Raw genomic sequence first — 21,100 nt, forward strand, 5'->3', positions numbered from 1 at the left:
TGGGTCGCTAGAAAGAAAGAACTACATTATATAGAACTACATGTTCAATAAACCATGGGTCGCTGGAAGAACTACGTTCTAAGGACTACAAGTCCCATGCACCAGGTGGCTTTAAGAACTACATTACATAGTTCTCTCCCGGGAGAAAGCCTGGTAGGCGAGGTTAATTACATAGAACTACATGTCCCATACACCATGGGTCAAGCTTCACCCTTTGGCTTCACATCGTACGCCATTTGAAAGCTTCCGTTTCCCGTCAAAATAAAAGCGCAACACGTGTCAAGTCTCGCACCAAACGCAACGTGAACGCTTCCGTTGTAATGTTTACTTTATGCTTCTGCTTTATGAGGGAAAATAGCCGAAAATAGCAGATCTACAAGCTCACAACTCATCTCATTGTGAGCTTGTAGATTTTAACAGCTTGTATTGTACAAACTAGCGCCATCTTGCCCTTCTTATTATTTTTAAACGTCGTATTTTATGAACGGAGTGAAAACTGGATGTATTGACTTCTACTTGTAGTTATTCATTTTCTCCACATGAGGGCGACAAACACCTTGAATACAAACATAAACCTGAGCGCTGACATTTATGATCTACAACAGTATTGTATGCAAACTCACATTGTAATCAGCTATTTATAGCTTATCCAATAGATTATAACATGAACGAAGTGGTAAAAGCAGTTATATTGACCATGTGTTCCCATAACGTCAACATTAACATCTTTATCAACTTGTATCTTGTGATTTAAAAACTTAGCTTATCATTTAGTAATCATTAGTTCAGATTTCCAGTCACTTTCGCCTACATCAAGGGGAGGGAGAAATTAAACAATTAACCTCACTAGAGGAAAAACCCACAATAAAACAATACATTGTGTTGTAAATGTAATGAAACTGGCAAAAAGACAAACCTATTCTTATATCTGACCTTCCTGCTGTTAACACACATTTTATTTATTGTTTTTACGACTGTTTGACATTTTCTGCATACTTAGTCGTTTTATTGGTCATTTAATGTTGTAGGAGTTAAAAGGAGCAAACTGAAACAAGAACAAAGGCTTTCTTGTGAGTTTATCCTTTTAGTTGACCTTGTAAAAAATACTTTATAAACGTTAAGGATGTCCATAATTACATCATCAGAGGCAGCGCCACAGATCACTTTCAACCCAGTCAAAACCAACAAAGGGTCAACCTCGTTCTTCTGCTATAGCCTACCACCAAAATGTGGAAAGCCTTACCGAAGGCCATAAAGGACTTAGGAGTGTGGATCCCTAGCATCCTTTAAAATTGCCCTGAAAAACCACTTAAAGCAGCAGCCGTTCGCACCTGGTAAAAAAACAAACCTAGCCCAGCCCTACCCTCCCCTGCCCCTTCTTTGTACTTACTGTTTGTTTAGACTTACTGTTTTCTTTTGTTCTTTCATTTTATTTTATTTACATATCTACTGCATAGTACTGTGTTCTATTCATCTGTCATTCAATGTTATGAGATACTTCAATGGTTTCCTGTGGAAATAAGCTTAAGTCTTTTCTTGATCTCCTTTTAGTAGACCTTGTACCAGTGAACTGTACCGTCATGAAACTGTACCTTTTCCTATGCAAACTCCTAATAAAGTCTTCAATCAATCAAAGTACCAGTGAACTGCAAAACCTCTGTTAACTGGGATTGAAAACATGACCTCCATAATAACAGTTTAAATCATGGTATTGAAACAGTTTATTTATTAGGAAGAATGGTTACAGAATAATGTGTATCATGTAGCCTACATGAATGTATTTCTAAAGGATTTATCATTCCTATATAAACATACAGAGAACACAATACATTATAATAATGTGTATCATGTAGACTACATGAATGTATTTCTAAAGGATTTATCATTCCTATATAAACAAATAGAATACAGAAGAAACTTAATCTGCCTGCTAATGAAGCAGAAATATGAGATTAACCACTTAACTTAAACCTCTTAAACTTAAATATGAGATTAACCACTTCAATCTTAAACTGTGTTCTAAATATTTCAGTGATTTCCTCCACCCCAACAAATATCAGATCTACAAGCGCTCACAGCGCGTCGCATCATCACAAGCTGTCCCACCACAAGGCAGACCTTTGTTCAGACACTTCTTGGATCTGATAAAAAAAGTTTTTACATTTCTTTTCTCTCGTAAATGAATGACCCGCCTCGTCAATTACTACCGGATTACAAAAGTAGCCGATCTACAAGTTCACAAAGATCTACAAGTTCACAAAAGGCTGGGTCATCCGTCTGGTCAGCATCGGCCGGAAGGAGAAGGATGGGAAGAATCCCTTATTTTAGATTTATAGCCATATTTATAAAGCATCTGTCATTGTTGGATTTATAGTTTTATACCCATATATTCAGCTGCGCTTGTTTTGGAGACTTTGTGTTCAAATCTTTGAATATAAGTTGTTAACGTTTAAGTGAATATTTTTTAACACAAATGGTTTGGTTGGAACAGGTTGGTGTTCATAAGTCTTCATCCTCAGCTCCATTAGGTTTAGGTTTAGGTTTAGGGGGTTTTGGGCCTAAACCTAACAGCTCCATTAGGTTTAGGTTTAGGTTTAGGGGGTTTTGGGCCTAAACCTAACAGGTTGGTGTTCATAAGTCTTCATCCTCGGCTCCTCCCATCTCCACGTCTTCTTGTAACTTCTGCACCATCTGGTCCTCCATCTGTTTGGCTTTTCCTACCAGAGAAGATACAATAATATTAATAATACATAATAAATATTAATAATAATTCATCTGCTCCTACATCTGTTTGACTTTTCCTACGAGACACGATACAATAATATTAATAATACATAATAAATATTACATCTGCTCCTCCATCTGTTTGGCTTTTCCTACCAGAGAAGATACAATAATATAAATAATAATACATAATAAATATTAATAATAATACATCTGCTCCTCCATCTGTTTGGCTTTTCCTACCAGAGAAGATACAATAATATTAATAATACATAATAAATATTAATAATAATTCATCTGCTCCTCCATCTGTTTGGCTTTTCCTACGAGACACGATACAATAATATTAATAATAATACATAATAAATATTAATAATACATAATAAATATTAATATTAATACATCTGCTCCTCCATCTGTTTGGCTTTTCCTACGAGACACGATACAATAATATTAATAATAATACATAATAAATATTAATAATAATACATAATAAATATTAATAATAATACATAATAAATATTAATATTAATACATCTGCTCCTCCATCTGTTTGGCTTTTCCTACCAGAGAAGATACAATAATATAAATAATAATACATAATAAATATTAATAATAATACATCTGCTCCTCCATCTGTTTGACTTTTCCTACGAGACACGATACAATAATATTAATAATACATAATAAATATTAATAATAATACATCTGCTCCTCCATCTGTTTGGCTTTTCCTACCAGAGAAGATACAATAATATTAATAATACATAATAAATATTAATAATAATTCATCTGCTCCTCCATCTGTTTGACTTTTCCTACGAGACACGATACAATAATATTAATAATACATAATAAATATTACATCTGCTCCTCCATCTGTTTGGCTTTTCCTACCAGAGAATATACAATAATATAAATAATAATACATAATAAATATTAATAATAATACATCTGGTCCTCCATCTGTTTGGCTTTTCCTACCAGACATGATAAAATAATCTGTTTTTAGATGTCATACTTTTACTAAGAGATGAACATCTCTGCTATCAGGAAGAATCCAACACGACTGTGTTTATTATATAATCTATATTAATAAAGGGTTAGGGTTAGGTATAACGGCTGCCCAGGGTGCTAAAATGTGCAGAATGCTAACCTGCATGAGGAGCTTTGATACGGTGAATGCTAACCTGCATGAGGAGCTTTGATAAGGTGAATGCTAACCTGCATGAGGAGCTTTGATAAGGTGAATGCTAACCTGCATGAGGAGCTTTGATACGGTGAATGCTAACCATAAGGTGAATGCTAACCTGCATGAGGAGCTTTGATACGGTGAATGCTAACCTGCATGAGGAGCTTTGATAAGGTGAATGCTAACCATAAGGTGAATGCTAACCATAAGGTGAATGCTAACCTGCATGTGGAGCTTTGATAAGGTGAATGCTAACCTGCATGAGGAGCTTTGATAAGGTGAATGTTCTTCTTGACTTCGTTGATGTCTTCTTCCTTCTCCAGCTGTTTGCCTTTCTTCAGTCTGGAGGAGAAGAAGAAGAAGAAGAGAGTTTAACAACCACAGAACAGAACAGCACCCCTACTGGCCACAGAACAGAACAGCACCCCTACTGGCCACAGCAGGCTCTCTATAAACTAAAGCTTTCTTCAGTCTAGAGGAGAAGAGAATGTTTAAATATCCATATTTCTGCTAAGCACGTGTGCATATTTAACAGCAAGCTAAATATGCTTAGATGGTTTTAATGTATATTAGGATACATTTAGATGGTTTTAATGTATATTAGGATACATTTAGATGGTTTTAATGTTTATTAGGATACATTTAGATGGTTTTAATGTATATTAGGATACATTTAGATGGTTTTAATGTATATTAGGATACATTTAGATGGTTTTAATGTTTATTAGGATACATTTAGATGGTTTTAATGTTTATTAGGATACATTTAGAAGGTTTTAATGTATATTAGGATACATTTAGATGGTTTTAATGTTTATTAGGATACATTTAGATGGTTTTAATGTTTATTAGGATACATTTAGATGGTTTTAATGTTTATTAGGATACATTTAGATGGTTTTAATGTATATTAGGATACATTTAGATGGTTTTAATGTTTAATAGGATACATTTAGATGGTTTTAATGTATATTAGGATACATTTAGATGGTTTTAATGTTTATTAGGATACATTTAGATGGTTTTAATGTATATTAGGATACATTTAGATCGTTTTAATGTATATTAGGATACATTTAGATGGTTTTAATGTTTATTAGGATACATTTAGATGGTTTTAATGTTTATTAGGATACATTTAGATGGTTTTAATGTTTATTAGGATACATTTAGAAGGTTTTAATGCTTATTAGGATACATTTAGATGGTTTTAATGTATATTAGGATACATTTAGATGGTTTTAATGTTTATTAGGATACATTTAGATGGTTTTAATGTATATTAGGATACATTTAGATGGTTTTAATGTATATTAGGATACATTTAGATGGTTTTAATGTTTATTAGGATACATTTAGATGGTTTTAATGTATATTAGGATACATTTAGATGGTTTTAATGTTTATTAGGATACATTTAGATGGTTTTAATGTATATTAGGATATATTTAGATGGTTTTAATGTATATTAGGATACATTTAGATGGTTTTAATGTTTATTAGGATACATTTAGATGGTTTTAATGTTTATTAGGATACATTTAGATGGTTTTAATGTATATTAGGATACATTTGCATGACTAAAGTTTAATTGGAAGTGGAGAGGAGGCTTTACATTATAATAATTAATCGTCATGATCTTTGATCATATTTGGAAATCAGAAATATCACTTCAGTTTAATTACTTTAAACACTCTTAACTATTCAATCTACACCAAATCTCTTTAGCAGAAATAGCTGATCTACAAGCTCGTTGTGACGCGTTGTGAGCTTTTAGATCAGCTATTTCTGGCGACTATTCCCCCACATTAAGGATGCTGGGGTTTTAGTGTTATTAAGTTATTTAATAAAGGTTTTCCTCACCTGTTGAGGATGAATCTGGCCTGTCTAGAAGGTGTGTACAGTATGTACAGTGTGTGTACAGTATGTATTTACCTGTTGAGGATGAATCTGGCCTGTCTAGAAGGTGTGTACAGTATGTACAGTGTGTGTACAGTATGTATTTACCTGTTGAGGATGAATCTGGCCTGTCTAGAAGGTGTGTATGTACATCAGGGGTTCCCAAACCTTTTTGTTTCAGGGCACCCCATAAATATTTTTTTTTAAATCCGAGGCAGGTTAACACCTTCTAAGCCTGGCCGCACTCCCTCGGACTTCCTACTGGGTCCCATCAGCCAATCGTCTATTCCCGTCTATTGCCGTAATTTATGAAATTAATCATAATTTTTTGAAAAATACAGTCGCAGGTCGTGCTCTGTCTCTTTAAGAGACGTTGCGCAATCAGATCACGTCAGAAACGTGATGACGTCATCGGCTGGCTCTGCCACTGGCTCCACGAGCGGCCATTACGTTCCCCTTCACTGTGTGTGCTGCAGCCTGGTTTAGCCCATCCCCTCAAGAGTTTCGACCAGACGAGAGGCGAAATCAAGGCTTCGGAATGAGTGGAATACATGGAATTAGATCGATGTGCGTGCGACGAGGACGTAATGTACTTTCGAACGCTGTTTTTTCTCGCGGATTACCCCATCTCGCTCCATGCAAATGAACGGCAGAAATACAGCCAGCAGCAGCTTCTAAGTAAGTGGCCGCCCAAACACGTAGTGTGTGCACGTCCTGCTGGCTTGCACTGAACGACCCGCGCGCGTTGTTTATCATTTGGTGTGTTTGTTTTTTAAAATATGTTTATAAATAAAACGCTGATTGCACGGCAGTACCGGGGTTCAGGGGGTTCTGCCGGGGCTTGGAAGGTGTTAACCCTAACCCTCCCAGCACCTTATATTTATAGCATATTGTCGTTGTTGGGTGGAAACCTTGTATGTCCAAAACCGTTCGTTTTGTATTTATCATCTATAAAATGTACTAAACTAGTGAAAACAGCAGATCTACAAGAACACAGCGCCTTGCGTCGCGAGGCGTTGTGTGCTTGTAGATGGTCTGTTTTCACTAGTTTTGAGCGACAGTCTTGTATGCAGACATGCAAACAGCCCCAAGGTGAAAAAGGTGACAACTTTTTTGGTGTGAAACTGTTCGCCGCGCGGCGCAAAATTTTTGACCTTTTTTGGGTCGGTAGGGTGAATTTGCACGATTCTAACTGGGTAAAACAGTGACTAAAGGCTCTAACAGAGTCCAGGGTGAATAGCTATTCACTTCACCACGGTGTAGTTTTGTAGCTATCACCTAAAAATACATAACAAAGCCTAGGTGATAGCTAGAAAACTACAATGCGGTGAAGTGAATAGCTCTTCACCCTGGACTCTGATAGAGGCTTTACTCATACTCATACTGATCTATCTAGATATAATGAAGAAAATTATAAATATAATATAGCCTACAGATATAGTTATAGGAATAACCTATAATATTTAGGGACTTGTCTTTAATAGACAGGCATAGACAGAGACAATGCATGCTGTGAGCTTGTAGATCAGCTATTTTCTATCTTACTTCTTAAATAGGCCAGTGTTTTCTAAGATAATTTCTTAGATCTTTTATTTTATTTATTCGTGAATTTAGAAGGAAAAAAACATTTCTTTATTTTAAATCATTAAATGTTATTCTTTTTGGGGGAGAATGTTTTTTGAATGTTTTTAAATGATACAAAACTAAATTTAGGAAAACAAACATTAAGGGACCCATAAAAATGTTTTCGCGACCCACAAATGGGTCCCAACCCAGTGCTTGGGAAACAGTGTTGTAAAACCACAGACGATTGTTGTATTCTCCGCTTTGAGAACTGTCTGTGACTGTCTCATTTTTCTCTCACCCTCTCTCTGCATCATCTTAAAATAAATGAGAGAAATCTCTGTTCTGTCTAATAAGAGGCAGATGGAACGGCATGATAGCGTTGATTAGCTCGCGTGTGGAGTTCTCCACTAACGCTATGGACCAGAGCTAATTTAGCGTTAGCATGTAGCAAAACTATCGCAACACACCGTTGAGGAAAATCAACAAACGTGGGCTATAATCGATGTCACGTCACCGCATTGATGCAGAATAGCGACCGCATCACGATACAAGCGAATTAAAAGTCCAATCCACAACTACACCACACTATCTATCAACGACGACAACCTAGCCAAGTTTATTTACTATGTGCTCCATTTGAGCTCCGCTCCGTCTGTGACTGACTGTATGCAGACTGGCTGAGCGCTCCGTCCAGCGCTGCCGGCTGCAGGCACTGGACACAGTCAAGCATGGGTGTCGACGTCACAGGCAAGAGAAAGCGAGCGCTTGATTTGTCCAAAAATAAAACGACCATATCCCCCAGCCACCTTCACCACTACTGCACTGACAAACTGGACGGAGCCAAGAGGAGAAAAAAGCGCTCCTCTTCTCACTGCCGCTCAACACAGCCTAGATGACATGACACCCCCCCACCCCCCCAAATATTTTTACATCGAATCTGAACGAATCACACAAACGATCAATTTGGATTCAAAACGGCGATTTTTGCCGAAAAGCTACAAGTTTGCATGCCTGTGTATGATGAAGCAGGGCTTTGCTTTACCAAAAGACGTACACATTTGAAACTTGGAGATACGAGGTTTCTGCCTGACAGTAATGATATTTTAGTGATTATGTTGTGAGGAAAACGTTGAGATAACAGCCATTTTGGTTAGAACTGACGGAAAATAACTTTGTACAAGTGTCCAAATAAATTCCAAATATTATCAAATAATCTCGCGGCACCCCTGGACTGCTGTCACGGCACCCCAGGGTGCCCCGTCACCCACTTTGAAAACCCCTGATGTACACTACGTGTTAGAAGGTAGAAGGTTTTCCTCACCTGTTGAGGATGAATCTGGCCTGTCTAGAGGTGTGTACAGGTATGTCTAGAGGTGTGTACAGGTATGTCTAGAGGTGTGTACAGGTATGTATAGAGGTATGTACAGGTATGTCTAGAGGTGTGTACAGGTATGTCTAGAGGTATGTACAGGTATGTCTAGAGGTATGTACAGGTATGTCTAGAGGTGTGTACAGGTATGTCTAGAGGTGTGTACAGGTATGTCTAGAGGTGTGTACAGGTATGTCTAGAGGTGTGTACAGGTATGTCTAGAGGTGTGTACAGGTATGTATAGAGGTGTGTACAGGTATGTCTAGAGGTGTGTACAGGTATGTATAGAGGTATGTACAGGTATGTATAGAGATACAGGTATGTCTAGAGGTGGGTACAGGTATGTCTAGAGGTGTGTACAGGTATGTCTAGAGGTGTGTACAGTATGTATAGAGGTATGTACAGGTATGTATAGGGTTAGGGTATGTATATACAGTGTATATACAGTGTATAGAGGGTACAGTATGTTTACCTGTTGAGGATGAATCTGGCCTGGCGTTTCTGTTTGATCTCCTCCACCTTCTTCATGGCCACCACTGGAACGAACACACAGTAAACTTAACTTCCAGGTAAACGTCCAGGAAGGTGATAATGATTGATAACTCTCGCAGCAGTGTTAAGCCATTTAGGCCTAGAATAATTTAATACTCTAACTATCGAAAAATAGCAGATATACAAGCTCACGGCGCGGCACCAAGTGCCGCACTGTGAGCTTGTATATCTGCTATTTTTGAAAAGTCATAAAAATTCGAGCAAACCCTAACCCTTTGAATATGTCTTTTTAAAGCAACATTTGTAACTCAAATGTTGCTTCTGGGTGGTCTCTGGGTGGTCCCTGGAACTAAACATTCTGGGTGGTCCCTGGAACTAAACATTCTGGGTGGTCCCTGGAACTAAACATTTTGAGATGGAGTCTGTGGTTGCCTGGCTGCAGCCTCCAGCCACTCCCATTAAACAATGTGTAGATGAATAATGGAGTAAACGAGTGTCAGGCTCGGTCTCATTCTGGGGCCTTGACATTCTGGGGGTCCTTAACATGAACGGGTTGAACAAGGTATTCTGGGGGTCCTTGACATGAACGGTTGAACAAGTTTGAGCAGCACTGATTTAGAAGGAGGATTTACAGTATAGTTAATTATAACATGCCTTCACAGTGGTTTAATGATTAATTAGAACATGATTCCTACCAGTCATTTAATCATTCATTATAACACGGCTCTTACCAGTCTCCCCCCACAGTTCATTATAACACAGCTCTTACCAGTCTTCCCACACAGTTCATTATAACACAGTTCTTACCAGTCTTCCTCCACAGTTCATTATAACACAGCTCTTACCAGTCTTCCCCCACAGTTCATTATAACACAGCTCTTACCAGTCTTCCCCCACAGTTCATTATAACACAGCTCTTACCAGTCTTCCTCCACAGTTCATTATAACACAGCTCTTACCAGTCTTCCCCCACAGTTCATTATAACACAGCTCTTACCAGTCTTCCTCCACAGTTCATTATAACACAGCTCTTACCAGTCTTCCCCCACAGTTCTCTCTGGTATTTGACGGGAGTATTTCTGCGTTTCTCGAACTCCAGAGAGTTGTCCTGGAGGAAGAAATGCATCATTAATAACAATAGTATTCATGTGTTAATTAACTATCTTCTTTTCCTTTGGGCTGTATCCCATCATGTTCCCTTCAGGGTCGCCACAGCCAATCATCTGCCTCCATCTCAACCTGTCCTCTGCCTCCTCTTCTTTCACAGAGACTTCATGTCCTCTTTCACTACTGTACATCCATACTGTACATTATACTGTACATCACTACTGTACATCTAACTTCATGTCCTTTTTCACAACATCCTTAAATCTCCTCTTTGGTCTTCCTCTAGGCCTCCTGCCTGGCAGTTCCAACCTCAGCATCCTTCTACCCATATACTCACTGTCCCTCCTCTGTACATGTCCAAACCATCTCACTGTCCCTCCTCTGTACATGTCCACACCATCTCACTATCCTCCTCTGTACATGTCCAAACCATCTCACCGTCCCTCCTCTGTACATGTCCAAACCATCTCACCGTCCCTCCTCTGTACATGTCCAAACCATCTCACTATCCTCCTCTGTACATGTCCACCACATCTCACTATCCTCCTCTGTACATGTCCAACCATCTCACTATCCTCCTCTGTACATGTCCACACCATCTCACTGTCCCTCCTCTGTACATGTCCACACCATCTCACCGTCCCTCCTCTGTACATGTCCAAACCATCTCACTATCCTCCTCTGTACATGTCCAACCATCTCACTATCATCCTCTGTACATGTCCAAACCATCTCACTGTCCCTCCTCTGTACATGTCCAAACCATCTCACTGTCCCTCCTCTGTACATGTCCAAACCATCTCACTATCCTCCTCTGTACATGTCCAAACCATCTCACTGTCCTCCTCTGTACATGTCCAAACCATCTCACTGTCCCTCCTCTGTACATGTCCAACCATCTCACTGTCCCTCCTCTGTACATGTCCACACCATCTCTCTGTCCTCCTCTGTACATGTCCAACTATCTCACTGTCCCTCCTCTGTACATGTCCAACCCATCTCACTGTCCCTCCTCTGTACATGTCCAAACCATCTCACTGTCCTCCTCTGTACATGTCCAAACCATCTCACTGTCCTCCTCTGTACATGTCCAAACCATCTCACTGTCCCTCCTCTGTACATGTCCAACCCATCTCACTGTCCTCCTCTGTACAGGTCCAAACCATCTCACTGTCCCTCCTCTGTACATGTCCAAACCATCTCACTGTCCCTCCTCTGTACATGTCCAAACCATCTCACTGTCCCTCCTCTGTACATGTCCAAACCATCTCACTGTCCCTCCTCTGTACATGTCCAACCATCTCACTGTCCCTCCTCTGTACATGTCCACACCATCTCACTGTCCCTCCTCTGTACATGTCCAAACCATCTCACTGTCCCTCCTCTGTACATGTCCAAACCATCTCACTATCCTCCTCTGTACATGTCCAAACCATCTCACTATCCTCCTCTGTACATGTCCAAACCATCTCACTGTCCCTCCTCTGTACATGTCCAACCCATCTCACTGTCCTCCTCTGTACAGGTCCAAACCATCTCACTGTCCCTCCTCTGTACATGTCCAAACCATCTCACTGTCCCTCCTCTGTACATGTCCAAACCATCTCACTGTCCCTCCTCTGTACATGTCCAAACCATCTCACTGTCCCTCCTCTGTACATGTCCAACCATCTCACTGTCCCTCCTCTGTACATGTCCACACCATCTCACTGTCCCTCCTCTGTACATGTCCAAACCATCTCACTGTCCCTCCTCTGTACATGTCCAAACCATCTCACTATCCTCCTCTGTACATGTCCAACCATCTCACTATCCTCCTCTGTACATGTCCAAACCATCTCACTGTCCCTCCTCTGTACATGTCCACACCATCTCACTGTCCTCCTCTGTACATGTCCAAACCATCTCACTGTCCCTCCTCTGTACATGTCCAAACCATCTCACTGTCCCTCCTCTGTACATGTCCAAACCATCTCACTGTCCCTCCTCTGTACATGTCCAAACCATCTCACTGTCCCTCCTCTGTACATGTCCACACCATCTCACTGTCCTCCTCTGTACAAGTCCAAACCATCTCACTGTCCCTCCTCTGTACATGTCAAACCATCTCACTGTCCTCCTCTGTACATGTCCAAACCATCTCACTGTCCTCCTCTGTACATGTCCAAACCATCTCACTGTCCCTCCTCTGTACATGTCCAACCCATCTCACTGTCCTCCTCTGTACAGGTCCAAACCATCTCACTGTCCCTCCTCTGTACATGTCCAAACCATCTCACTGTCCCTCCTCTGTACATGTCCAAACCATCTCACTGTCCCTCCTCTGTACATGTCCAAACCATCTCACTGTCCCTCCTCTGTACATGTCCAACCATCTCACTGTCCCTCCTCTGTACATGTCCACACCATCTCACTGTCCCTCCTCTGTACATGTCCAAACCATCTCACTGTCCCTCCTCTGTACATGTCCAAACCATCTCACTGTCCCTCCTCTGTACATGTCCAAACCATCTCACTGTCCCTCCTCTGTACATGTCCACACCATCTCACTGTCCTCCTCTGTACAAGTCCAAACCATCTCACTGTCCCTCCTCTGTACATGTCAAACCATCTCACTGTCCTCCTCTGTACATGTCCAAACCATCTCACTGTCCTCCTCTGTACATGTCCAAACCATCTCACTGTCCCTCCTCTGTACATGTCCAACCCATCTCACTGTCCTCCTCTGTACAGGTCCAAACCATCTCACTGTCCCTCCTCTGTACATGTCCAAACCATCTCACTGTCCCTCCTCTGTACATGTCCAAACCATCTCACTGTCCCTCCTCTGTACATGTCCAAACCATCTCACTGTCCCTCCTCTGTACATGTCCAACCATCTCACTGTCCCTCCTCTGTACATGTCCACACCATCTCACTGTCCCTCCTCTGTACATGTCCAAACCATCTCACTGTCCCTCCTCTGTACATGTCCACACCATCTCACTGTCCTCCTCTGTACATGTCCAAACCATCTCACTGTCCCTCCTCTGTACATGTCCAAACCATCTCACTGTCCCTCCTCTGTACAAACCATCTCACTATCCTCCTCTGTACATGTCCAAACCATCTCACTGTCCCTCCTCTGTACATGTCCAAACCATCTCACTGTCCCTCCTCTGTACATGTCCACACCATCTCACTGTCCTCCTCTGTACAAGTCCAAACCATCTCACTGTCCCTCCTCTGTACATGTCAAACCATCTCACTGTCCTCCTCTGTACATGTCCAAACCATCTCACTGTCCTCCTCTGTACATGTCCAAACCATCTCACTGTCCCTCCTCTGTACATGTCCAACCCATCTCACTGTCCTCCTCTGTACAGGTCCAAACCATCTCACTGTCCCTCCTCTGTACATGTCCAAACCATCTCACTGTCCCTCCTCTGTACATGTCCAAACCATCTCACTGTCCCTCCTCTGTACATGTCCAACCATCTCACTGTCCCTCCTCTGTACATGTCCACACCATCTCACTGTCCCTCCTCTGTACATGTCCAAACCATCTCACTGTCCCTCCTCTGTACATGTCCAAACCATCTCACTGTCCCTCCTCTGTACAAACCATCTCACTATCCTCCTCTGTACATGTCCAAACCATCTCACTGTCCCTCCTCTGTACATGTCCAAACCATCTCACTGTCCCTCCTCTGTACATGTCCACACCATCTCACTGTCCTCCTCTGTACAAGTCCAAACCATCTCACTGTCCCTCCTCTGTACATGTCAAACCATCTCACTGTCCTCCTCTGTACATGACCAAACCATCTCACTGTCCTCCTCTGTACATGTCCAAACCATCTCACTGTCCTCCTCTGTACATGTCCAACCATCTCACTGCCCTCCTCTGTACATGTCCAAACCATCTCACTGTCCTCCTCTGTACATGTCCAACCATCTCACAGTCCCTCCTCTGTACATGTCCAACCATCTCACTGTCCCTCCTCTGTACATGTCCAAACCATCTCACTGTCCCTCCTCTGTACATGTCCAAACCATCTCACTGTCATCCTCTGTACATGTCCAACCATCTCACTGTCCTCCTCTGTACATGTCCAAACCATCTCACTGTCCCTCCTCTGTACATGTCCAAACCATCTCACTGTCCCTCCTCTGTACATGTCCAAACCATCTCACTGTCCTCCTCTGTACATGTCCAAACCATCTCACTGTCCTCCTCTGTACATGTCCAAACCATCTCACTGTCCTCCTCTGTACATGTCCAACCATCTCACTGTCCTCCTCTGTACATGTCCAAACCATCTCACTGTCCCTCCTCTGTACATGTCCAAACCATCTCACTGTCCCTCCTCTGTACATGTCCAACCCATCTCACTGTCCCTCCTCTGTACAAACCATCTCACTGTCCCTCCTCTGTACAAACCATCTCACTGTCCTCCTTTGTACATGTCCAAACCATCTCACTGTCCTCCTCTGTACATGTCCAAACCATCTCACTGTCCTCCTCTGTACATGTCCAAACCATCTCACTGTCCCTCCTCTGTACATGTCCAAACCATCTCACTGTCCCTCCTCTGTACAAACCATCTCACTATCCTCCTCTGTACATGTCCAAACCATCTCACTGTCCCTCCTCTGTACATGTCCAAACCATCTCACTGTCCCTCCTCTGTACATGTCCACACCATCTCACTGTCCTCCTCTGTACAAGTCCAAACCATCTCACTGTCCCTCCTCTGTACATGTCAAACCATCTCACTGTCCTCCTCTGTACATGACCAAACCATCTCACTGTCCTCCTCTGTACATGTCCAAACCATCTCACTGTCCTCCTCTGTACATGTCCAACCATCTCACTGCCCTCCTCTGTACATGTCCAAACCATCTCACTGTCCTCCTCTGTACATGTCCAACCATCTCACTGTCCCTCCTCTGTACATGTCCAACCATCTCACTGTCCCTCCTCTGTACATGTCCAAACCATCTCACTGTCCCTCCTCTGTACATGTCCAAACCATCTCACTGTCATCCTCTGTACATGTCCAACCATCTCACTGTCCTCCTCTGTACATGTCCAAACCATCTCACTGTCCCTCCTCTGTACATGTCCAAACCATCTCACTGTCCCTCCTCTGTACATGTCCAAACCATCTCACTGTCCTCCTCTGTACATGTCCAAACCATCTCACTGTCCTCCTCTGTACATGTCCAAACCATCTCACTGTCCTCCTCTGTACATGTCCAACCATCTCACTGTCCTCCTCTGTACATGTCCAAACCATCTCACTGTCCCTCCTCTGTACATGTCCAAACCATCTCACTGTCCCTCCTCTGTACATGTCCAACCCATCTCACTGTCCCTCCTCTGTACAAACCATCTCACTGTCCCTCCTCTGTACAAACCATCTCACTGTCCTCCTTTGTACATGTCCAAACCATCTCACTGTCCTCCTCTGTACATGTCCAAACCATCTCACTGTCCTCCTCTGTACATGTCCAAACCATCTCACTGTCCCTCCTCTGTACAAACCATCTCACTGTCCTCCTCTGTACATGTCCAACCATCTCACTATCCTCCTCTGTACATGTCCAAACCATATCACTGTCCTCCTCTGTACATGTCCAAACCATATCACTGTCCTCCTCTGTACATGTCCAACCATCTCACTGTCCTCCTCTGTACATGTCCAAACCATCTCACTGTCCCTCCTCTGTACATGTCCAAACCATCTCACTGTCCTCCTCTGTACATGTCCAACCATCTCACTGTCCCTCCTCTGTACACGTCCAAACCATCTCACTGTCCTCCTCTGTACATGTCCAACCATCTCACTGTCCCTCCTCTGTACATGTCCAACCATCTCACTGTCCCTCCTCTGTACATGTCCAAACCATATCACTGTCCTCCTCTGTACATGTCCAACCATCTCACTGTCCTCCTCTGTACATGTCCAACCCATCTCACTATCCTCCTCTGTACATGTCCACACCATCACTATCCTCCTCTGTACATGTCCACACCATCACTGTCCTCCTCTGTACATGTCCAAACCATCTCACTGTCCCTCCTCTGTACATGTCCAACCATCTCACTGTCCCTCCTCTGTACATGTCCAAACCATATCACTGTCCTCCTCTGTACATGTCCAACCATCTCACTGTAGTAGTAGTAGTATGGTTAGTAATAGTAGTAGTGTTAGTAGTAGTAGTAGTAGTAGTAGTATGGTTAGTAATAGTAGTAGTGTTAGTAGTAGTAGTAGTATGGTTAGTAATAGCAGTAGTGTTAGTAGTAGTAGTAGTAGTAGTAGTAGTAGTAGTATGGTTAGTAATAGTAGTAGTGTTGTTAGTAGTAGTAGTAGTAGTAGTAGTAGTAGTATGGTTAGTAATAGTAGTAGTGTTAGTAGTAGTAATAATATATTCACCACAGTCAGCTCCTTCCCAGAAGCCTTCCTGAAAGCTTTGGTGTTATTATAGTAATATAATAGTAGTAGTAGTAGTAGTAGTATACATTTTTGCCCTATTTGTGGAGATAAGCCACCTACGGTCGCTTATCTCCCGATTAGGGAGTCTTACTGGTAGTAGTAGTGTTAGTAGTAATAGTAGTAGTAGTAGTAGTAGTAGTAGTATGGTTAGTAATAGTAATAGCAGTAGTAATGATAATTATATAATCACCACAGTCAGCTCCTTCCCAGAAGCCTTTCTGAAAGCTTTGGTCCACCTGGACTTCCTGGGGTTTCTCTTCCTCTTGAAGTTCTTGTGACATTTAGATTTACAGAACCTGAACATCTGGAAGATAGAGCCACAGAAGAAGACTTTAATAAGATTTACAGAACCTGAACATCTGCATTACATCTGCTGATCTACAAGCTTGTAGAGCTGCTATTTTAAAACATTAAATAATTCTAGGTCTAAATGGGTTAATTAACACAACATCTGCAGGGTTAACCCTAACCCTCTCTATGCTTAGTGAAACGCACCTCAGTTGAACTGTACTTGAGTTATTTTTCCATCTCCAACTCTCTTCACCAAAACTAGCAGATCTACAAGCTGTGACACGTTGTGAGCTTGTAGATCAGCTGTTTTTGGTGAACCCCCCCCCCCCCCACACACACACACACACACACACACACAATAGGCATGCTGGGGTTCAAGTGGTTAAACGTGAAGTAGGAGTAACTGATATTCCTCTGTGACACAGACTACCGTATCCCAGGTGCATTTTTACATGATTGATTGATTGATTGATTGATTGATTGATGACTTAGAAGTTTGCATTATAGGAAAAGGTACAGTAATATTGCAGCATAACATGATATTTTTATGGAGCATAGCAGCCCATGACGTCATGTTTAAACAATCAAGCACAAATACAACCAATCAAGGCCGATCAAGAAATGATTACTGTGCTATTCATAAATATAAAGCCATTTAACACAATAATGAAAGGTTGTTTTAATGATAATGTGCGTTACTTTTGTCAACTGTCATCTTCATAGGTGGTGGTCAGCCACAAACTCACAGTCACAACAACTGGCAACAATAAAAGATACCATTTCTGTCTGACATCTTTCTACAAAATATATTAAGCAGGATGGATGTGTGCTCATTATCAATAAACATCAACGAGCTCCATCTCCACTTATAGCATGATTTAAACCACAGAAAGCACATTAAACCTCCTTCAAAATAAAGTCTGAAAAGTCACCTACAGACGACTGCTGCTACAAACTGTAAACAGAGCAAACTGGTAACCTTTAAGAGTCGCTGGAAAACATACTGGCAGAGATTTGTATTTGTTTTACTGAGAATAAGGTTAGAAACAACTTTAGAATCCTAAAGCCTAAACGGTTAGGTTTAATGGTTTAGGCTTAGTTTACAGAGGTATAAAAGGATATTAAGGATCCTAATGGAAAATAACAATAAGCCTTGCCTTACCCGAGTTTCCTTTTAGTTGACCTTGTACCAGTGAACTGTACTGTAGTGAAACTGTAGCTTTTCCTAAGCAAAACTTCTAATCAATCAATCAATCATCTATGGCTTGTTTACATTGGGGTCCATATTGTAGTCAATTCATATCATCATCATATAATATGGTGAGTTAGTACACACACACACACACACACACACACACACACACACACACACACCCCTCTTTAAACCTTCCATTAAAACAACGTTTATAAATTATAATACACACACACAGTTTAAATGAACACATTAACATGTTTATAAACACATTAATCTGCTTCATTCACTTCTAATTAAACTGTTATTATTGAACTAAACGTTATAAATAGGAGTATTTTAACCATAGAGTTGTGACGTTAACCCACGTGAGGATGCAGTTAGCATGTTAGCATGCTAACCGTGTGTTTACCTTGCAGTCGTTCCTCACAAACATCATTCCATGTCCAGATAAACATTAACAACATTAACATGTTTATAAACACATTGATCTGCTCATATAGAAGCAGATAATTATCATTATTAGTAGTAGTAGTAGTATTAAACATCTATAACAGGACCACCATGTGTTAGCATGTGTTAGCATGTTAACCGTGTGTTTACCTTGCAGTCGTTCCTCACAAACATCATTCCATGTCCAGGATAAACTGGTCCTGAGCAGAAGTAACATTTCTCTATCCTCATGTTGGATTCTTTTATCTAAGGTTGTATTTAAAGGTTTTATTAAAGGTTAGGTTATAGAATATAGAATATGTATAGAAGGTTAGCTTCAGGTTAGCCTCGCTGCTAGCTGCGACTGCAGATCATAGAGTTATAATGGCTGCAGATGGACTGACGGCGCTGACGCATGCGCACCACTGACTCCTCCACATGGAATGACGTCACACTGAAGCACGCGCGTTGTTCCGGCGGGTTCCAAACTGTGGCTTGGGGACCGTGTGAGGTCCCTTCGTTTAGTTTATCAAACATATAATTTTCCAAATGTCTGATGTCTGTCTGTCTGTCTGTCTGTCTGTCTGTCTGTCTGTCTGTCTGTCTGTCTGTCTGTCTGTCTGTCTGTCTGTCACAGTGTTTCTCCTCAGTGGTTGGACCAATATTATTATTATTATAATAATATTGGGCTGTTTATTATTATATTATAAACAGCCCAAAATAAACTAATTAGGGTCCTGCTTAGCCTTCCCTATCAGACTCACCTCACCGCTACTCACCAATTAAGAGTGGGGTGGCTCAGAGTAGATGACAGAGTACAGCAGCTTGCAATGGGCCTGGTGTACAAGATACACTACACCACTATGATACCCAAGTACCTGTCAAAATACTTTATAAACATTAAGGATGTCCATAATTACAACACCAGAGGCAGCGCCACAGATCACTTTCAACCCAGAGTCAAAACCAACAAAGGGTCAAACTCTTTTTTCTGCTATACCACCAAAATGTGGAAAGCCTTACCGAAGGCCATAAAGGAGTGTGGATCACTTGCATCCTTTAAAATTGCCCTGAAAAGCCACTTACAGGCAGCAGCCGTTCGCAACTGGTAATAATGAACCTAGCCCCAACCCTACCCTCCCCTGCCCCTTCTTTGTATATACTGTTTGTTTAAGAATTACTGTCTTTGTTTTGTTTTTCTTTACATATCTACTGCATAGTACTGTGTTCTATCTGTCTGTCATTCAATGTTATATGAGATACTTAAATGGTTTCCAGTGGAAATAAGCTTAGTCTTTTCATGGATCTCCTTTTAGTAGACCTTGTACCAGTGAACTGTACCGTCATGAAACTGTACCTTTTCCTATGCAAACTTCTAATAAAGTCTTCAATCAATCAATCAATATTGATCTGAATCCGCATCCTTGTTAGCATATGAACATACCTGACATAACGGCAAAGCCTGTTTGTCACTTTCACAAATCATATAGGCCTACTGTATATTAGCATTTTTATGGTGTATCTACTATCTATTCTGCATCTAGCATGAGGCAAATCTATTCTGCATCTAGCATGAGGCAACATGTTTAACCAACCGTGTGTGTGTGTGTGTGTGTGTGTGTGTGTGTGTGTGTGTGTGTGTGTGTGTGTGTGTGTGTGTGTGTGTGTGTGTGTGTGTGTGTGGCGGGGGGGGGGGGGGGTCTGGCCCTGTTACAGATGTTGTCCAAAAATCATGCAGATCGGTACACAGTATCTCTGTAGCCATTAAACGAAACAGGTATTTCTTACATTGATGCTCCTACATATCATGTAAGCACCAGTTGAAGTTACTTTCCATCCCTCATATACTGTGTGCACAGTGCACGCCCCATAACCCACACACTTCACATCATTTCAGAGCTCATATCTTTGAACGGGTAAGGACTAGTAATTAACATTCCCCAAAAAATCAAAACATTTTCATGAATTAAAAACAACTATTTTTTTCTTCAGTCATAAAGAAATAAAAGAAGAATGAAATTCCATAAATTAGCTACAAAACAAATGTTTAAGAAGTAGTGAAAATAGCAGATCTACAAGCTCTCCATGTTGTGATCACTGTTTCCCAAACAGTGGGTCGGGACCCATTCCTGGGTTCGGTTTCTTAAAAGAAAAGAAAAAAACGTTTTCCCCTTATAGCTGAGAGAGAGATGAAGCAGGGACCCCAGCACAACCTGTTCATAGATTCCATATAGTTTCATTGTTTGACAGCACAATCATCAGTGTATTTTGGATTCATGTCAATTTGTGTTTTCAGATATTTAACCACTTGAACCGTCAATACTTAATAAACTTGACCTTTCACTCTGTACTTA

The 21,100-nt window shown here is 41.2% G+C and overlaps 1 protein-coding gene across 2 annotated transcripts; it reads right to left on the reverse strand.

Annotated features, from left to right (window-relative positions):
• Window positions 1-1,711: 1,711 nt before the first annotated feature.
• rsl24d1 (ribosomal L24 domain containing 1) lies at window positions 1,712-19,150 on the reverse strand. 2 transcript variants are annotated; one of them, XM_080736810.1, is made up of 6 exons: window positions 18,918-19,150; window positions 17,022-17,135; window positions 10,278-10,350; window positions 9,223-9,286; window positions 4,173-4,258; window positions 1,712-2,717 (listed from the first exon to the last, which is right to left on the reverse strand). In XM_080736810.1, exons 1-6 carry the CDS (start codon window positions 18,996-18,998, stop codon window positions 2,632-2,634), a joined length of 504 nt encoding a protein of 167 aa, XP_080592936.1. In that variant the 5' UTR covers window positions 18,999-19,150; the 3' UTR covers window positions 1,712-2,631. The 2 variants fall into 2 exon arrangements, with proteins under 2 accessions (XP_080592936.1, XP_080592937.1); XM_080736811.1 differs by lacking the exon at window positions 18,918-19,150 and adding an exon at window positions 18,727-18,758.
• Between the last annotated feature and the right edge of the window lie 1,950 nt (window positions 19,151-21,100).

The sequence above is a fragment of the Nannobrachium achirus genome (assembly GCF_963921795.1).
Source record: "Nannobrachium achirus genome assembly, chromosome: 11".
In the NCBI taxonomy this organism is placed as follows: Eukaryota; Metazoa; Chordata; class Actinopteri; order Myctophiformes; family Myctophidae; genus Nannobrachium; species Nannobrachium achirus.

Excerpts from the sequence above, each read along its gene's own strand:
- rsl24d1 (XM_080736810.1), bottom strand. The coding sequence starts at position 18,998 with ATGAGGATAGAGAAATGTTACTTCTGCTCAGGACCAGTTTATCCTGGA. Across the intron at positions 9,287-10,277 it reads AGAACTGTGGGGGAAGACTG|TGGTGGCCATGAAGAAGGTG; the intron begins GTAAGAGCTGTG and ends TGTTCGTTCCAG. Across the intron at positions 2,718-4,172 it reads TATCAAAGCTCCTCATGCAG|GAAAAGCCAAACAGATGGAG; the intron begins GTTAGCATTCAC and ends CTTCTCTGGTAG.